This window comes from Cordyceps militaris (assembly GCF_000225605.1).
Source record: "Cordyceps militaris CM01 unplaced genomic scaffold CCM_S00002, whole genome shotgun sequence".
NCBI classification, from domain to species: domain Eukaryota; kingdom Fungi; phylum Ascomycota; class Sordariomycetes; order Hypocreales; family Cordycipitaceae; genus Cordyceps; species Cordyceps militaris.
In genome coordinates, this window is record NW_006271970.1 from 4,557,320 (window position 1) to 4,575,084 (window position 17,765).

At 51.8% G+C, this 17,765-nt stretch overlaps 3 protein-coding genes across 3 annotated transcripts; all 3 read left to right on the plus strand.

Annotated features, from left to right (window-relative positions):
• Positions 1-7,976: 7,976 nt before the first annotated feature.
• CCM_03348 (uncharacterized protein) lies at positions 7,977-13,174 on the plus strand (the record flags this gene model as incomplete). The annotated part of the gene is made up of 6 exons (XM_006668499.1): positions 7,977-8,271; positions 8,384-9,484; positions 10,274-10,963; positions 11,031-11,114; positions 11,561-12,334; positions 12,411-13,174. The coding sequence occupies 6 exons, from the start codon at positions 7,977-7,979 to the stop codon at positions 13,172-13,174; spliced, it is 3,708 nt and encodes a 1,235-aa protein (XP_006668562.1).
• A 1,806-nt stretch (positions 13,175-14,980) lies between these two features.
• On the plus strand, positions 14,981-16,197 carry CCM_03349 (casein kinase I, putative; the record flags this gene model as incomplete). The annotated part of the gene is made up of 2 exons (XM_006668500.1): positions 14,981-14,992; positions 15,094-16,197. 2 exons carry the CDS (start codon positions 14,981-14,983, stop codon positions 16,195-16,197), a joined length of 1,116 nt encoding a protein of 371 aa, XP_006668563.1.
• A 403-nt stretch (positions 16,198-16,600) lies between these two features.
• On the plus strand, positions 16,601-17,202 carry CCM_03350 (uncharacterized protein; the record flags this gene model as incomplete). The annotated part of the gene is made up of 3 exons (XM_006668501.1): positions 16,601-16,784; positions 16,820-16,875; positions 16,930-17,202. The coding sequence occupies 3 exons, from the start codon at positions 16,601-16,603 to the stop codon at positions 17,200-17,202; spliced, it is 513 nt and encodes a 170-aa protein (XP_006668564.1).
• Positions 17,203-17,765: the final 563 nt, after the last annotated feature.

Consider the following 17,765-nt stretch of genomic DNA (forward strand, 5'->3'; position numbering starts at 1 on the left):
TATCAATAACCACATAATTACAGAGCAACACAAAGTACCGTATCACCCGCTAGAAAGCTACGGATGAGATGGACATGTAAAGTTGATCTGCCCATTACCCTCCAAGGCACTAATAACTTACGAGCTACAATAACCGCTGGTCACAACACAAGGTCCAATCGAACGAGTATATTTGTAACGCTAAATGGTACGTATAGCGACAGAGCAAAGATCAGAAGAAGCCTGCCTTGGCAACGTCCGGATGGCCACCCATCGGGCCCCGACACTATTATGCATTCGGGATAACATGACATGCATAGATTGCAAGTGGTGATTGATAATTGATAATGCCGCGACAACAAGTCATGACAAAAAGCAGCACACTTTACTAGCCTGCCGAAAGTGAGACGACACTGCCGATCTCGTATGTAGTGGCACTACTCCGTACCGTTAAATTAAACAGTATAAAAATAAAATGCAGAGAGTGGCACACTCGAGTTTTGCGCCGAGAATAAAAAAAAGTCAAATGAAATGAAAGCGAAAACCGAACCGCGTATGTCTTCCGGCCTGAAACAGAGCAGTGGGGACGGCACTTGCAAGCTGACAACCACCACATTACTTCGTATGTACTTCGTAGTTATCACATCCGTGAGTACGGACGGATACCTGTACGCGACGGCGAAAACGGGGTCAAAGAGGCTGTAATTGGCCAAGAGTCAAGAGTGCCAGCCTGGGTGGTTAGAATCGATAACTAGATAAACACATAGGTAAGAGAGCTGCACCCAGCGGCCCGATGGCTGCCCAATGGAGGCGCAGCGCTGGAACGCAACAATCACTCGAAGGTGCCTCGGCCTATTTACCACTTACCTGTACTTCTAACGGCAGAGTAGTCAGACGCGCGACAAGATTTGGTCGGGAAGATGATGAAAGGATACTAGGATTGTAATGCTAATAAATCTAATAAAGAGCCAGGCAAGACTAGCGATTTTTTTGCCATCCTGATGCCGTCAATTCGCGACTCTCCAGGCCATGGCACAGGAACCTACCTTATAACTACTGGTAGGTACATACCTACTAATGTACATGACCAAAAGCAGTTGCCGACTCTCTCTGGCGGATCAGCTAACTAACTACCTAACTTGTGCGCGCCGTTAATAATTGGGTGCCATACAAATTACTGGTAAAGGACTGACTGGTGGGGCACGAAGGGGTGGCGCAATTGGAGTTGGCCATAAAGCCCACCCCTGATGAAACGTCGCTTCCACTTCAACGAATCTGTCGCACATGATATCGAGGGCCATCACTGCGAAATCAACTACAAATTATTCGTTTTCCTAACCAGTGTACAAATTATACCATTTGATATTGGCACTAACTACGGAGTAGTTGAAGCATCTTGATGGTGGACTGGTCCTTGGACCACTCCCCTTCTAGTTGGTTGGACGAGTGGGTTCTGGTCACACGGAGCGCAGCCTTCTTGCCACGTTTGAGAAGAGAATGAATCGCGTTGCTGTCAGCCCCTTTTTTATTGTCGCGCTAACTACGGCTTGGGCTGCCAGCTCAAATTGAATCCGTTCTGCGTACGCGCCGCCGACCTTTGCCAGGGCCGAGCCTCTCGGGAATCTGTCGCCCGCAAGCCCGTCACTTATTAATAATGACTACATAGGTGGGAATTTCTCAAGGATCATTCTACTAGAAGATGGATAAGCAGCGCGACTACTGTACCTGGTCAGCGAGCATGGCCTAGAGTGTGACGTTCGCCCGCCGCCCGTGGTGAACTACACAATTTTCTAGTTACGCAATACAGTAGTTGCAGGTAACTAGGTAGTTACGTAGCTACATGAGCCGAATTTGGAACAGCAACGCCCGGAGGAGAAATATCCAATAAAACCCTACCTGCGACACTTGGTTCAAGCTCCTGGGGAATACAAGATTGAGCGAGGGATAACTAATACTGCATGTACGACTTGTATCACAATCATGTACAATAACGGGCGCATCCACGGATACTGGTAGAAGAGCAAGCACAGAGACATCTCTTCCGCCTACAGGCTGCAGTAGACCCTTCCAGGCTTCTAGCGTTTCTGCCCCAGATCTAGAAGAAAGTTAGTTCTGCATGCACGAAGTATTGTAGCGCAACCTACCACGCCTAGTTGCCAGGCGAGGGCGTGAGAAGATGGATGCTGGTTCGCAAACCCACCGAAGTTGCCAGGTACAGTAGGTACAGTAGTACAACCTACATGCTCGACCCCTGTACGCATCGGTAGCCTTGTGTTGATGGCATGCTAGGTTTCTGCAACGAACTGCAAGTAGGTAGCCCATTCAACGCACATTCCGTATGTAGATATAGATGAGCCCTGTGATATAACCTCATCGAATCGGCGCCAGTATCCGCAGATAGCTCAGCTTCCAGCAGAAGGCGGAACATAGGTTGCATAGGTTGCCACCCCTTGGTGTGCCAAGGCCAATGAAGAACAATGCCCAAGCTGCTTTTAGTCACGCAAGGCCCTCAGTCATCTCTTACTAGTCGTCGGTCTAACTACGCATCCTCGGGCATTTGGGCCATCGTGTGGGTTGGGATGCGATTGAGTGCTGTTCAAAATGCAACGGCTGTCCGCGGTTGGCAGCCCTACGATGTGGCGACTGGAAGCCGTTAACCCACAAGCAAGCTCCGCCCATGTACGCATCTCGGGGTGAAAGTCTGTTTGCTTTCAAGAGATCGTGGCGTCTGACCGGGTTGAAGACACGATCTAAAAGAACCCTGTTCTAGTGCACCTCGAGAGGGGGGAGGCCCCAGCATGTCAGTTCACCAATTCCCAGAACGAGATGACCGCAGCAAAGTTAACTAGCATTGGCTGCATTGGGTGCACCACCAGTTTTTAACCAGCAGTCGATGCACAACGAGGCGGCGGCAGCCACGTCACACACACCCACCGCTCTGCCAATTTGTACTGTAATCGTAGTTAGGGAAGTGCCAAGTTCATGTCCACTGTGCCCTAGCCTGAACCATATGGCCGGGTCACTCATCCGCATGAAGGTTAGACAAAGACAAGTATCCAACGCCGGCCCGGTCCGTCTGGGAAGACGTAAAGTTCTCATAAAAGTACGTAAAAGTAGAGTTGAGTAGTAACTAGCGAAATTAGACGATGCCCTCAGATTCTCGGCGGAGAGGGCATTTTTATCAGCACTGGCTTATTCGTTAGTGTTCTCCAACAGCGACTTGCACGCAAAACACTGTCCGTCACTGACTCACAACTGGCAGTTATTACTTTGCTGGTTTAATCTAACAAGCCAAGAAACAATTACCTCACTCACTAATTGATGGTATGAATCGCATGAGGATATTGGTGTGGGTGGTTTATTTGTATCCGTTCTACACGTACGAAAAGTGAATAGTATGCAGGAATTATTACATAGTATGTAATGCCGTTACTATTATCAATAATGATGTTATTACGACTTCCACACGCAAGTGTATGACAAGGTAGCGCCACCTCGGAAGCAGTAGCGAGCATGAGGCATCGCCTATGTAGAGGCTAGGGGACTCAGGAAGCCAGTCCGACATCTTCGTGGGGCACAGGCAACTGTCCCAAGCCAATTTCGTCGAATCCGCTCACGCCCCATTTCTAGAGACTGCCATTACGCCAAGCCTTCCGGTTTTTGTCCCGAAAGGTTGAGCTTGAACGCTTGGTCCAACTCACTAGCACGCCGTCGCTAAAAAATTGGAAGAAAAAAGGAGTGGGCACTATTAGTTGGAAGCCAATTGTGGATGTCCCGCGTGCCTGTCTGTGCATGCATCTGGCGGATGGATTGAAAAGAGTTATCCAAAAAGAAACAGCCACAAAGTTACGATGGGTAAGTAGGAGACTTCTCACGGGCATGAGCAGGTCCTCCAATGCAATTAGAGCATATGTACTCCGTACCATGTAGAACGCAGGTTCGCCAGGCAAATTACAATTGTCATGGCAGATGTTTCGGATGAGGACTGCATGCTATTAATATCGCCCGAGGTGAGACTTGCTGTCCCCTTTTCCAGGCCCACTGGGCTTGATTTTTTCAGTTAGTTAGGTAGTTGGCTGGTACCAGTACGGTATGTCGGCAGGTCGTTAGGTCCATTTCTTCGGTTACGGGCTGGGAGGCAGAAGAGTCCAAAAGCTCCTTGCTCATAACGACGTCCAGCCCGAGTCTGTGGGCTTGCGAGGACCTTATTATTTTTGAAAACAGGGGCAGCCTTGCCTTGTTGACCCGCTCTCCCTTTCCACCCTGACCTTGTCCTGCGCCAGCCGTTTCTCCAACTCGTTCACTTTTCTCACCGTTTACAAGTGCTCTTCGCTTCTGACATCTCTATCGTGTCCCCTGCACCTATCACGGCGAGTTTGTTTCGATTTGACGTGAGCGAAGAAGAGATCCCGCGACGACAGCATTGCGAATTCCTCCAGCGTACCCCGAGTCTACGCCTGGCGCGCTAGGTGGCCGACAGCACCTTGGGCCTCTCCTGGCAGGTCGACAGCGGTCAGCGTTCGCATCAGTTGCTGCCTGAATTGTCCAACGAGATATCTTCTGCCGACAGCTCAATCTCCTGCATTGGTTCGAGTTGGTTCGCAATAGCCGGAGCAGCAAACTTTCGACCACGGCGCGAAACGATACATATTACATCCTCTACCGACCCTCAACACGGCACGGAGCTACATACCTAGGTACCTAGTTACTGTCGACCAGGCCAAAGTACCAAGACAACCTCTGCGTTTGTGCGCTTGATGCCTCGTCCCAAACTTGGAGACCACCAAACAACACACACAAAGCTAGTTTGTCCTAGTACTCGAGTACGTTTGGCCATCGCCAATAATTGCCCAAACGACTTCTTCATTGTAAGTCTTGGCTTGTCACCAAGCTCCAAGCGACCCAGGTAGCACACACCACATTCAGCATCGACAAGGGTTTCTAGTGCTGACCCAGCATCCAGTCCCACTCTTTATCGCAACAGTTCCACTGCACCCTACCAGTTGATATCGCCAACAGTTGCGAACTGAGACTGCGCGTTGCGATTTGCTTCGCAGACCAGGTAAGATCTTTATAGGACGAGCCGACTTGGCCAGTATATATCATCCGGATATGATGTGGCTGCCCAGCTTTCTTTGCAGATTCAGAAAGGTACTGACGTGAACTAGTGATAGTCTGAGCTTGAGCATTTGCTTGAGCATCATTTCCCCAAACGGCCGGCCTTTGCCCCTTGTGCTCACGACTCGGCGTTCTTCTTACCGCGGTAACTATTCAACACCAGCGTTGACAACGAGCGCCGCTGTTAAATCGACAACACGAGCACTGGACTACTGTGAAGCTTCGACCCCAAGTGAGTTGCCTTTTCCCTTTCTCCATGTCACATTGCTTGTGGCTCGAGACGACGCCAGAAAGCACACAACCAGATGTCCTCGAGTCAGAAAACTTTGCTAACGATGGAACAGTCTTGAACCAGGACATCCACGCAACGATGGCTACGGCTCAGCAAACTCGCAACCACTTTAAAGATGATTTGGTAAGTTGACCGACATTCTTTTACGTCCTTCCTTTGCGCGCGATGAAAGACAAATGGAGCCTAGGAGTGCAAGGCAATGCATACTCCAAGCGGCTTGCTATTGGACTTTCCTGCGTTGGCGTGGTGATAGGTGAGCAAATCGAGGTCGCCGTGGAGCCTCATGTATCCCATCCCACAGCCAAAGGATCCACATCACAAGGCTCCGATGGTGTTCCCTCAAGTGATGGGATACCTTAACCGCTGCTACATCTAGCTGGGGGCTATTGCGCGGCAAAACCGGAAAACTGAGCCACTGTACCAATGAGAAACTCGGAAACCTGAGCCGTCAATGTGACTGCTGGTTGCGAAGTCGCATCGCCTGGAAATGCTGGCAGCCCGGACTGGAAATGACAGGTATTGGTGGTACACCGATTCACTGCCCAGCGGCACCTACAGTGCAGAAGCCAGTGGCTGCACAAACCTGTGGACCCGCTAAGGGCTTATCCGATGGTCAGAAAACGGTTGTCGAACAGCACTACCTACCTACTGAGAGGTAGTACGGCTGATGAGCAAGCTCAAGTACCGTTGAGAGTGCCAACGCCACACGGTGACTTGTGGAGAGCGACCTGGAGACAGAAGCACCACAGAGAGCTGTTGCGCCACACCAGGCTATCTAGGTGCCTTAGTACCTTAGGTACCTAGGTACCTAGCTACCTACCTAGGTAGGTGGGCAGCCTTTGATTCAGGCTCACGGAGCTCCACGTGCGACCCAACATACCGTGATGGCATCAAGGCGGCTAGACCACCACAGCTGTGTACGAAGGAATCTGAAGAACTGATTGCTCGTGAATCATGGTATCAGCCACGACTGGTGGGGAGTGACGGGGGTATTCTCCATCGTGATCAAGGCTGGTCGCGATTGAGGCTACCCGAGTCCAAGCCTGCCTGGTGCCTGGCAGTCCCTGATGCCTGCTTGCTTGCCGTCCGGGTCGAGGACGGCAGACTGGGCATGGGGAAGACGTGGTGCGCCCCCCCGAGACAGGGGCACCCTAGTTGCGACCTGCACAACCGCACACCGCTGTCGCCAACCAAAATGATCCAACCCGTTCTGGTCCGTTGGTTAGTCGCGGCGTAGCGGTGGCTTATTGGATAACCCGGGCTTTTCATTATCACATCGTCACTGCGCTTCGCGATTGGCCATTTAATCAAAAGCCGGAGCTGTTCCTGTTGTCTTGCTTCAAAGCGTCCTCGGCCGACCCCGGCTCGCTGTCTGTCGGGCCACATTCTGCGCTGTGCAGCAAACGCCATCCCCACCCACAGGCTGCCGGACTCGCACATTGCGGTATCCACCCAACCATCACGCCCCCGGCTCTGCATGAGCGCTTCAAGCCCTGGTTCCATCCACCCCTTGTTGAGCAGGCAGGGAAGGGGCCAAGAGGAAGCAAGCCAGCCAGAAAAAAAAACACCCGGGCCAATATGCCATGTGCAGAGCTTCGATGCATCTTTCTTGCATTCCAAGGATGACTTTTTGGGGGCAGAGGAGAAGTGAAAAAAGGCATTGACTGGGAGGTGCAACACAGCCCTCCTCACAGGCTCGGCGCTCTCTTGCCTGTCTGGGCACTAGCCTGGCAGTGCTGATGAGCATTTACTCAGGCTTATTTCCCAGGCAGCGCCGTTATTTTGTCTGTGTCATCTGCTGCCAATCGCCCCCCAAGCCGCATATTTCCCTTCCACTCCCCCGCTCCTAGCCATTGGACAGCGCCCAAGTCCTTTTATCAGCTCATTTTTGTTACCCACTTCAGTTCCTACTTTGGACTCTTTCCTCCCCCCTCCCGCTCTGTCCAGACACGCGCCGCCTGCGACTTTTTAGACTGGCTAGTTTAGCCACCTTGCCCGACCAGCCAAGTCCCAGTCCCAGTCCCAGTCCCAGTCCCAGTCCCAGTCCCAGTCCCAGTCCCAGTCCCAGCAGTCCCAGTCCTAGTCCCGGTCCTCTGCTGAGATGGGTTGATCTACCCCTTTCCCAAGCTGCTGGTTCCCCGTAACCCAGCATCATATGCGGCAATCCCTGTCTGCTCTGGCAAATGTCGACCGCAAGGACCGGTTGTTCGATGCAGAGTAATCCCTGCTGCCCTTAACTGCTGCAGGCTACCCGGTTAGCTTCATTCTGTCGAAGCCGGTTGGTGGTACTTCCCCACGTTGTGGCCCGCCACCCCCCAACGTCCTCTTCACTGGGCAAACAAGCTACGAAGACCCAGTTTGCTTTAATCAGCCCCCTTTCTAGGCCTAGCACGCCTCACCCGTGGCATCCTAGTCGGGTTCCAGGGGACTTGCACGCTCCACCACACGCCTCCCCAGACCTCTTTTTTCTTTCGTGGACAGCGTCAAGGGGCCAAATAAAACACCACCATTACCTGCTTCACGTCTTATTTTCTTTCGCGCGTTGGAGTCTCTTTTATTTCTTCCTATTGATGCCAATGTCTTACTGATGGGCCTTCTCTCTATGCAGCACCCTCCCCACCAGCAACAGCAAGGTCCTCCGCCTGGTACGCAACATCTGCATCACTCGCGCCCGTCCAGCATAGTGCATCAGCAGCATCCCGGCCAGGCTCACCAACAGCAACAATCCGGCCACCACGGCGGCTACCATCCACCGCCTCAATCCCTCCCTTCTGCCTATCAGCAGGGAAATCAATCAGCAAACACCCAGGACAACCTGAACTACTATAATCACCCAAGTCCCTACAGCACACCTGGTGCGACCAGCGGATATACTTCCGCCGGTGAGAACTCCCACGTCACCCGATACTCCTCGCCTTGTGTCACTGCCCGCGCCTTCTGCCAGTCTCACTGAGGCTTTGCGTTACTCTTATCGCTGACGGTACTTATTCACAGACACATCCGATATGATGGCCGCAGCGCAGATGCCCCGACCGCCTTACCCGCCGATGTCGTATCATACCCCCCAGTCCAACTCTCCTGCTTCTGTCGCGTCTCCCTCTCAGCATGACCAGCACCGAAGCCTCTACGGCCAAGCGCCTTCGCAACACATGCCTCAATCTATGTACTACCAGCCGCAGCCGCCCTATCAGCCCATGCCTCCCCAGGCCTCACACTCCCCCTATGGGCATCATGCCCATCATCCCCAACAACCGATGGCTTCGCAAGCCAACTTGATGATGTCGCACACGGCCGCGCCGAATCAGATGCAACAGCATTCACAGGCCGGTATGACCAGCAGCCCCAGGCCAAAGATCGAACCCCAGGTTCCCCTGCAGATGCAAAAGCAAGCTCAAGGCTCCCCAATGCCCCAAGCAAATCACCAGCAACAGCCGCCTCAGATGCAAAGCCCCGGCAGCCACAATGCCGCCGTGAACCCCAATGCCGCTCCTGGCCCCATTCCTGCCACCACACCACTTGTCGTCAGGCAAGACGGCAACGGTGTTCAGTGGATCGCATTTGAGTACTCGCGCGATCGAGTCAAGATGGAATACACTATTCGGTGCGATGTTGAATCTGTGAACACGGACGAGTTGTCGGCCGATTTTAAGCAAGAAAATTGCGTGTACCCTCGTGCCTGTTGTCCCAAGGATCAGTATCGTGGCAACCGATTGATGTACGAGACGGACTGCAATCGTGTTGGCTGGGCTCTTGCGCAGCTCAATGCGCCGCTTCGCGGCAAGCGTGGCCTTATCCAGAGAGCTGTTGACAGCTGGCGCAATAGTAATCAGGATCCTCGCCTACGAAGCCGAAGAGTTCGAAGAATGGCGAAAATGAACAACCGCAAGCAGTCGCAGGGCCCTGCTCATCCACCCGCTGCCCACATGCCCAGCCATGGGCCACCACCAGGTTTGGCAAATGGTCCTGGGTCCATGGGGCCCAGTCCTACGCCGACGATGGAAAGCAAGCCTAGCCTGGCGAGCATGGGCCAACCAATGCACCACCATCATGCAAGCGGACATCCCGGAGCCGCCACCGGAGGAGGAGAGGAAGTCGGTATGTTCCATCAGATGTGATACCCTGCATAGATTTTGCATCTGCCACACCTTTGCCTTATTTTGTTCTTCATACATCATCGCATTGCCCTACTGCACCTCGTCGCATTATATCGCCATTATGCGTTCTGATTTGATGATACCACCCATTTTCTGCCATATATCATCCCCAAGGGAAAAAAGTTCTTGATCGATTTGTTTGTTGCCTCAGTTTGGACCCTCTGCTCTCTGCACTTGATTTTGTCTTGCCCGATTTCCTCATGCTTGTTTGGCTACTGGACCACTCGCTTTTTTTTCTTGTTGTTTATTAGGGGCTTTGGGAGGGCAAAACTCGACGAGAGTTCGTTTTCTATTCCCGGCTTATTTCTATTTGTTACCACTACGTTCTGTTTCTTATGTCGGAAAATCGAGTCGGATCGCTGTTTTACTTGTTTTCCTCTACACATTTCCGCCTCGCAGGCAAGGGGCTGTCGCGAAACTGAGCTGTTGTCTTTTCTTTTCTCTCAGCGCGCAATCCTGTACATTACTGTCATAAGACCACCATCTCAGGTTGCAGCTGTTATTTAGTGTTTCTGCTGGAACGCGCTGCTAGGTGTTGGTTGATTTTTAGATGAGCTCTCTGAGTCTCTGGACTATCAATGTTACACTGAACAGCATTCTTAGTCGCGTTTTGGATCCCCTGCTTGACGAGTCTTCATCTCAAGACTTGTTGTCTTTCCTCGCACTCCGTTCACGCCCTCGCACCATTCACTGCTTTTACTTCGACGGGCTCGCTAACGAACACGCACAGCCGATAGCAACGCCCACCAAAGTGAGCAGCCATTCCCGAATGCTAGCGGCGAAAGCACCCCAATTTCGCAAGACGTACGCACTGCCCATGTCTTTACCGGATATGGTGGCCATAATTACCCCTCCGTCGCACCGCCAGTCGTATCCTCGCATACACCTCGCACCGGGTCCGCGGTACCTATTGACAAACGCAGCCATGGCCCCGGTGATGACCAGAATGGCCTCTTTCCCGATCTCCCGGAGGCGAGGAAGCGCAAATTCGTACTTGTGGAAGATAGTAGACGCGGCTCCCGGCTCCGCGTCCGGGTGACACTCGATGGCGTGGATACGAATGAGATCCCAGATAGTTTCCGAACGCGTGCCAGCGTCTACCCGCACAGCTTTTTCCCTCGAGAAATGCAAAATCCGCCGCCAAACGCCCTAGGCGCCCATTTTTTCTCGGACGATGCGTCGGATGATGGTATTCAAGATACAGACGGGCGCGATGTTAGCAGACGTGGCTCGAAACTGTTATCGTTGTCCACCTCCGTCAAGGTACCATTGCCCGACAACCAGGACGGCGAAATTATGATTCCCAGAATGAAAAGGTCAAGACGTGCGAGAGAACTGAAGCTCAATGACATGGGCCACCGTATGGCCTGGCTGCAAAGCAGAGTCTTTTCGGGTAGGAATTTATTTTTGCAACGCGCCTGTGAGTCGCAACAAAGCCGTCATTGCGACACCATTCACTTACTCTTGTGCACAACTGACCTATGTAGTGGACTGTTACCGCACCAAAACGTGCGCTGCTATCGAAGGCAACATGCAAGACGTTCGAGCTAGTGCAGCACATTTCGAGTTACGTACAGGCAAACGCAGATGGGTTGATCGCAGTCGCCATGGCGCCGACAGATTGGCAGAGTAAAAAAGCTCGCCAGCCTTTGTACAGCTACTCTGCCATGATTCTAAGATTGGCCCCAGATAGTACCCTTCCCTTTATCCTCAGCATTATATCAGTGGTGGGTTCACCTAATTATTTGAATTTCAACATTTTTGGATTATGTTGGACGTCTTATTATAAGCAATAATACTCGGCACGATCTAACGATCTGATGCCGTTTTTCGATCAATGTCAAGTTTATACATGTTAGAAGACCAGCTACCGAGCACTCTCGAGTGGTGTGTTCGCTACATCCATGTTTTGAAGTTACAATAAGTGAAGCGTTGCTAGTGGCGCTAATCGTGTGGCTGCCTACCACGTTACTATTATTCTCAGCTTTGGCGCCACTCAGTGCTGACGTTTGCGCAGACGTGCCCTTGTTACCGCGCTCTACCAGTGAACGCAGGATCGCAACCCACACTACTACGTTTAAAATGTCTCGCTCGCACCAGGCAAAGACTTTGGCCGCGAATCGACAACCTGTGGTAGAACTGGAAGCCCCGCAAACCAGGTCTGCGCCACTCTCCAACCCTGATGCTGCTGCGATTGAACTTCCTGGCGAGTCGTTGGCGCGCCCTAACATGCAGAGTGCACAGTCTCCTGCATCTAGGGACACTCTACATCAAGCAAATCCCTGGCCATTCTATCTGGATGATGTACCGAGCACGGCTGCCGCCCATGGAATGCAACCCAGCAGAGTGACAAGCGACACCAACATCCACCCCGCCAACCCATGGCCTTATCATGGCATTGAGACCGATAGCGCCGACAAGCTTAATACTTTGGGGCATGGAAGAAGTCTCAGCAACTCGATTGGTATGGCAACATCATATAGGGAAGCTGATGAAAACTGGCTGGGGCGGTTTGCCCCAAATTTGCACAATGGAAAATACGCAGTGGACGGCGTCACATCAGAGAATGGTTACGATCTTGCCCCAGACGGGGAACACGAGCAACACTCCTCAACTTCAGTCATGCTGGACTTCCAACGGACAAATATTCAGATGACGACCTCAATGGGGTGGCTGAGGCAAGCAAACACCAACGCCGATGGTGGCTCGTCGTTGGACGATATTGCCATGCCTCTATACGCGGCCCAAATTTCTGGAAACGTGCACCGCACTAGCACTCCTGGTAAAATGAGTACGTAATAAAGCAATGACGCCCATTCTGTAGGCCAGGATTAAAGAAGCTCAATTCGCTGACATACAAGGACCAGATAACACTGCACAAGACACTCAAAGCGCACCAAATGTGAATGAGGACAGCGTTGTTGGACCAGAGATGCCTTCAAAATTTACAGATACTGCTATGCTGGAGCCTCGAAGAGAGCATATACTTCCAGCCAACTTACTCTCCGATTCCCGAATACCAAACCGAGCCAACGCAAATGAAACTCTACACTCTCAGCAAACATGGCACTCATCAAATGGAGCATACTCTCAACAACCACCACGCTACTCTGCGGACGAAAGCTCGGCCTCAATTTTCGAGAATGGACCTATCGATGACTGCTCACAAGGCCAGAACTCGTATTCTAGGAATACAGGTACTACTCAGCCTTTCGTGACTATGCCGGAATCTCCAGCAGATGCAACTTCTGAAGGGCAAGCATCATCTCCGGAGCCCAGTCCCCGCCTAGAGGCGCCACCTTTGCCGCCACGATATCCTAGAGAGGCCAGGACCATGGTAGGGCTAAGTAACGGGCCTCACAACAATATAGCTTTCCCTCCACCACCGAAGAGGCACAATGTGCCACCTCCGCAGCGACCAACGATGTTGTCTTCCTCACTCTCCTCGTCAAGGTTCCTGAAGAGCTCGTCGGCGATGAAATGGATAGAGAAGACAAACAAAGCAATAGAAGATAAGCTGGATGCTGTCCTTCAGGGCCCTGCTGGACATCCCGGCCGTCCTGCCTACGTCAGCCGCCCTCAACACCCAGGCCAGCAGGCACCCTCGTCACATACAAGTCGTACAGCCTAACTCATGTATTCCGCAGAGAGAAGAAGCGAAGTGGAATTCATGCGCGAGAGTCTAGACACGACGCTTGATCGCCCCATTAGCCAAGCGGTCTGATGCCAACCTTGCGCTCTATTGTGTTTGGTCCTCTCGATTGGTATCTGAGTGGCTGTTCTTCGTTCGCTTATTAGGAAATAATGCTTCACGAACTCTCACGAGAAGCGTCGCCTTCACTACAATTCCTGCGCGTCGATTTCTGGAGGGTGTTGCAGTCGTTCGACACACTTGTTAGTCTTTCATGCGACCACTCGAATTCCAAATTACATGGAACGACTTGTAAGGCAAATTTAGAATGAATCTAATTCATGCTTAGATCTTGTGCTCTCTGGCCGAGGAGGTCGTGCTCTCTGGCTGAGGCGGTTGTGCGTGGTAAAAGATGTCAATGGGCGCGTCTCACAAGTAGATCCGACGCGCTTGACCTGACAGAGTTGGTGCGCAGAAACTCGACGCTCCCAATTAAGGAATAGCCGGAATAACTCTGGGCCCTTGTGTGCTGATTGCACCGAGTGCGTTGTGAGCTGATGCAAGCCTGACGCCCGCTGACTCGTCCTGAATCTTCGACCGCGCCCAATGCGTTGCCATATGAGCAGGGAAGGGCATGGAGCCCAAGCTGGCGCCGCCAGTGCCACGCAATTTTCCGACACACTATGCTACTATTATCTTTAATGCAGAGCAGAAATGGTAGCAACTCAGACTACTATGCTTGCATTTTCTTGAGACCCGCCCTTCGTTCTCAACAAAGACTCCATTTACGAAGGCCGGCGGGTGCAAAGGAAATAGTGGACAGTGGTTAGGCACTTACCAAATACTACTGGTGAGGAAGACAGCGATTGACAAGAAGGGAAATCATTTGTTATTAAATTAATAAGAATAAGGACAATAACTTTACTAAAGTTCCTTTCTATTCAAGTATATTTGTCACGGATTACCGGTGTATCTTGTCACCCTTGTGTCAGATACAGCTATTTCAGTGTTCTTTCCCATTTCAGTACAGGGCCAACGCCGCAGTTTGTCAGCCAAAAAAAAGGTACCTCTGACAGACCACCACCCTACCTAGGTACACACAAAGGACCACTGGCACAGGCCACACAGGCGGCAACACCGCTCCACTCAGAGCACGGAGCCTGGCCTCAAAATTCCTGCTCATAAGGCCCCCTTCTCCTCACTCCATAGACCCTTCACCTACCCATTGTCCTCATCCACCCATCCTCTTCCCATCCGCCAACCTTATCATCGCCCGTTTGGCATCTACTCCTTGAGACTGCTCTCTTTTCGAATTTGGACCAGGTTAAAAGAATTTGGACCAGATTAAGGGCCTTAGCCTAGGAAATCTCGCCCGACTTTGCGTGGAATTCTCGCTCTCCGCTACTCGCCACCATCAGGTCGAAAAGCCGTCACCGCCCGAGTCTCGCCATACAACACCGACAGTCGTCATTTACATCTGCATTCATTGCAACCTCTCGTGAGTACTATCTATTGCATTACTTCCAAAACACCGTCACTTGATTTATCGTCGTTTGATTTGCTGGACCTGGTGCCGGCCTCCTTTTGGCTGCTACTTTGGATAGGCCCGTCACTTGGAAATCATCTTGGGCCGGTTTCAGCAGCCCAAGCCGTTATACAAATTTGACACTACCTGACACTGGCTATATTGAGCTCGGCCCTTTGATCTCTCGCTGACACCATCTGCTTCTTGACCCTAGGTGTCTTACCCACCCGTCCACTCGAACCCAAATTCTCCTCAGTTAATCCACCCCCAGAACGTTCAGGATGACGACCATGGTATGATAAAATACGGCGCTTTGCGAATGGATGGCCTGTAGGCTGCCGCTCACTCGGCAATTCGATGAAAGAAAAAAACATGTACTAATACAAGCGAACAGGATCTCCGTGTCGGCAACAAATACCGAATCGGTCGAAAGATCGGCTCTGGTTCGTTTGGCGACATTTATTTGGGTACCAACATTATCTCTGGGGAGGAAATTGCCATCAAGCTGGAATCCGTCAAGGCAAAGCATCCTCAGCTTGAATACGAGGCACGCGTGTACAAGTCGTTGGCTGGTGGCGTGGGCATCCCATTCGTCCGATGGTTCGGAACCGAATGTGACTACAATGCCATGGTCCTCGATCTTCTTGGACCCAGCTTGGAGGACTTGTTCAACTTTTGCAACCGCAAATTCTCGCTGAAGACGGTGCTCCTTCTTGCCGACCAGCTTATCTCTCGCATCGAATATATCCACGCCAAGAGTTTCATCCATCGGGACATCAAGCCTGACAACTTCTTGATGGGCATCGGAAAGCGTGGAAACCAAGTCAACGTCATTGACTTTGGTCTGGCCAAGAAGTACCGTGACCCAAAGACTCATTTTCACATTCCTTACCGTGAGAACAAAAACCTGACCGGTACCGCTCGCTACGCCTCAATCAACACCCATCTTGGCGTGGAGCAGTCTCGCAGAGATGACATGGAGTCTCTTGGCTACGTTATGCTCTACTTCTGCCGTGGCTCTCTACCCTGGCAGGGATTGAAGGCTGCTACCAAGAAGCAGAAGTATGACCGCATCATGGAGAAGAAGATGACAACACCCACCGAAGTCCTGTGCCGAGGCTTTCCCAACGAGTTCGCCATCTACCTGAACTACACACGTTCTCTCCGTTTCGATGACAAGCCAGACTACAGCTACTTGCGCAAGATTTTCCGTGACCTCTTCGTCAGAGAAGGCTTCCAGTACGACTATGTCTTTGACTGGACTGTGTACAAGTACCAGAAGAATGCCCAGGCTATTGCTCAGGCTGTTGGTCAGGCTGCCGACGATGACGAGAAGGCACGCGCTTCGCGAGCAAACGCCACTGCAGCCACCCCGTCGGGTGCGGCCAAGCCCGGTGCCATCCCCAGCTCTCGCCGCAAGATGCTCGAGCGTGGATCTGGTGCTGGCGTTGATACTCCTGACACCAACCGCGCTATCGGCGGAAGCGATAGGATGTGAGTCCCTTTAGCAAGCCTAACCTAATTTCTCAACGGACTTACAAGGACATGTGGACTTGACATTCAAACGTCGCACCGGAAAGACATTTGCTGACAAGTGCGGCTGACTCAGTGGACGATAAACAGGCTTCGCTCTGCTTCAAAAGAAGCGAGACACGCCTCTGGCAACTACCGACACAAATGACGTTTATAACCGCTCAGCTTTTGGCATCTTCTTGAGACTGCCGCCGGGGATATCGTTGCCACAATACAGGCCAGCTGAGTGCAGCCAAGTGGCGGCTGCCATGCGGTGGCAATTGTTGAAAGTACCGTCTCTATTTACATACAGCGGCCTCCAGTCTTTCTCTAAACAACGCATCGCACTATCTTGTTCTTCGACGCATCATACATTTACGACTTCAGCCATGGCTCGGATGGCATTGCACGTGGGAAGTATTCATCAGGCCAACCTCACGCACGACCTATGTTTGTTTCCCCGTCGATGCTCCATCGGAAAGGCATGTCCGGGGATGTCACGCGGCATTCCCGAAGCTCCTGGGCCATTCTGTCACACCGCTGGGGAAGGGAAGCTTGTGGCTTTCTCTCACGGTAGACTACACACTATTGCGGTCCTACGAATCTAGCTCGTCGATGCGGAGGATGCGTTCAGGATTCAGTTTTCCTTGTTCTTTATGTTGCTGTTCGTGTTTTTATTTCATCTTTGGATGGGGATTCGGATTCCTGGGTCGCCTAGCTGATTCGATACGAGTCAACTCAGCGTCAAGTTTCGGCGGAGTTGAAAGTGCCATGGCTGTATGATTGTCATATGGACGTCCGACGGCAGTCAATTCGTGCTGACGAACAGCCGCGCCGCGCCGCGTATGCTGGAAAGACCATGGACAAGTGTGTTGCTCGGCTTTTTGGACGAAAGCCTCTCACGGAAGCTTCCTACCGAGGAACGCTGGAGATTACTTGTTTGTGCAAGTCCGGGGTCATGGACGCTCGCACGGGAAACCACCAGCAGTAGGCACATGGAGACGCTCGCCACAGGAGCCTCTGGCCCATTATAAGAGTGTGCACCGATAGTTAACAGATTGCTTTTTCTTTTAAACCCTTTTGCTGCTAATGAATCAGCCGTGACAGCAAGGTGTTATCAGTGTAGTTGGCCAGAATTCATGAACAAGCTCAATTTTATGATAGCGCTCGTGTCAAACGGTCCTTCAACTGCGCTGCCATAACCGCTTGCCACAATGTTGCAGTCCACAAGAATGTTCGTTTCTGTTGGGCGGTAGGTACTCGAAACACCAGTGCTGGCCACTATCTACCTACCTATAGGTAGGTAGGCACCCAATGACTCGTATATCAGGTAGTTTTGAAGTGGCTGTGTAAGGCACAGTTGAGAGAGACCAGATAATAAGGTACCTGTTATCGCCTCCCTCTACTAATAAGTCAACGTACCTTGCATCGCTGTCAGTATCGTAGGTACCCACCTTCCTTTGGGGCTGAGGACGCCGCGTGCCGCTTGGCTGCTCTGTCTGTCTGTAGTACAGGCTGGTAGCACGTGCACGGCATACCAGAACCCAAGTCAAG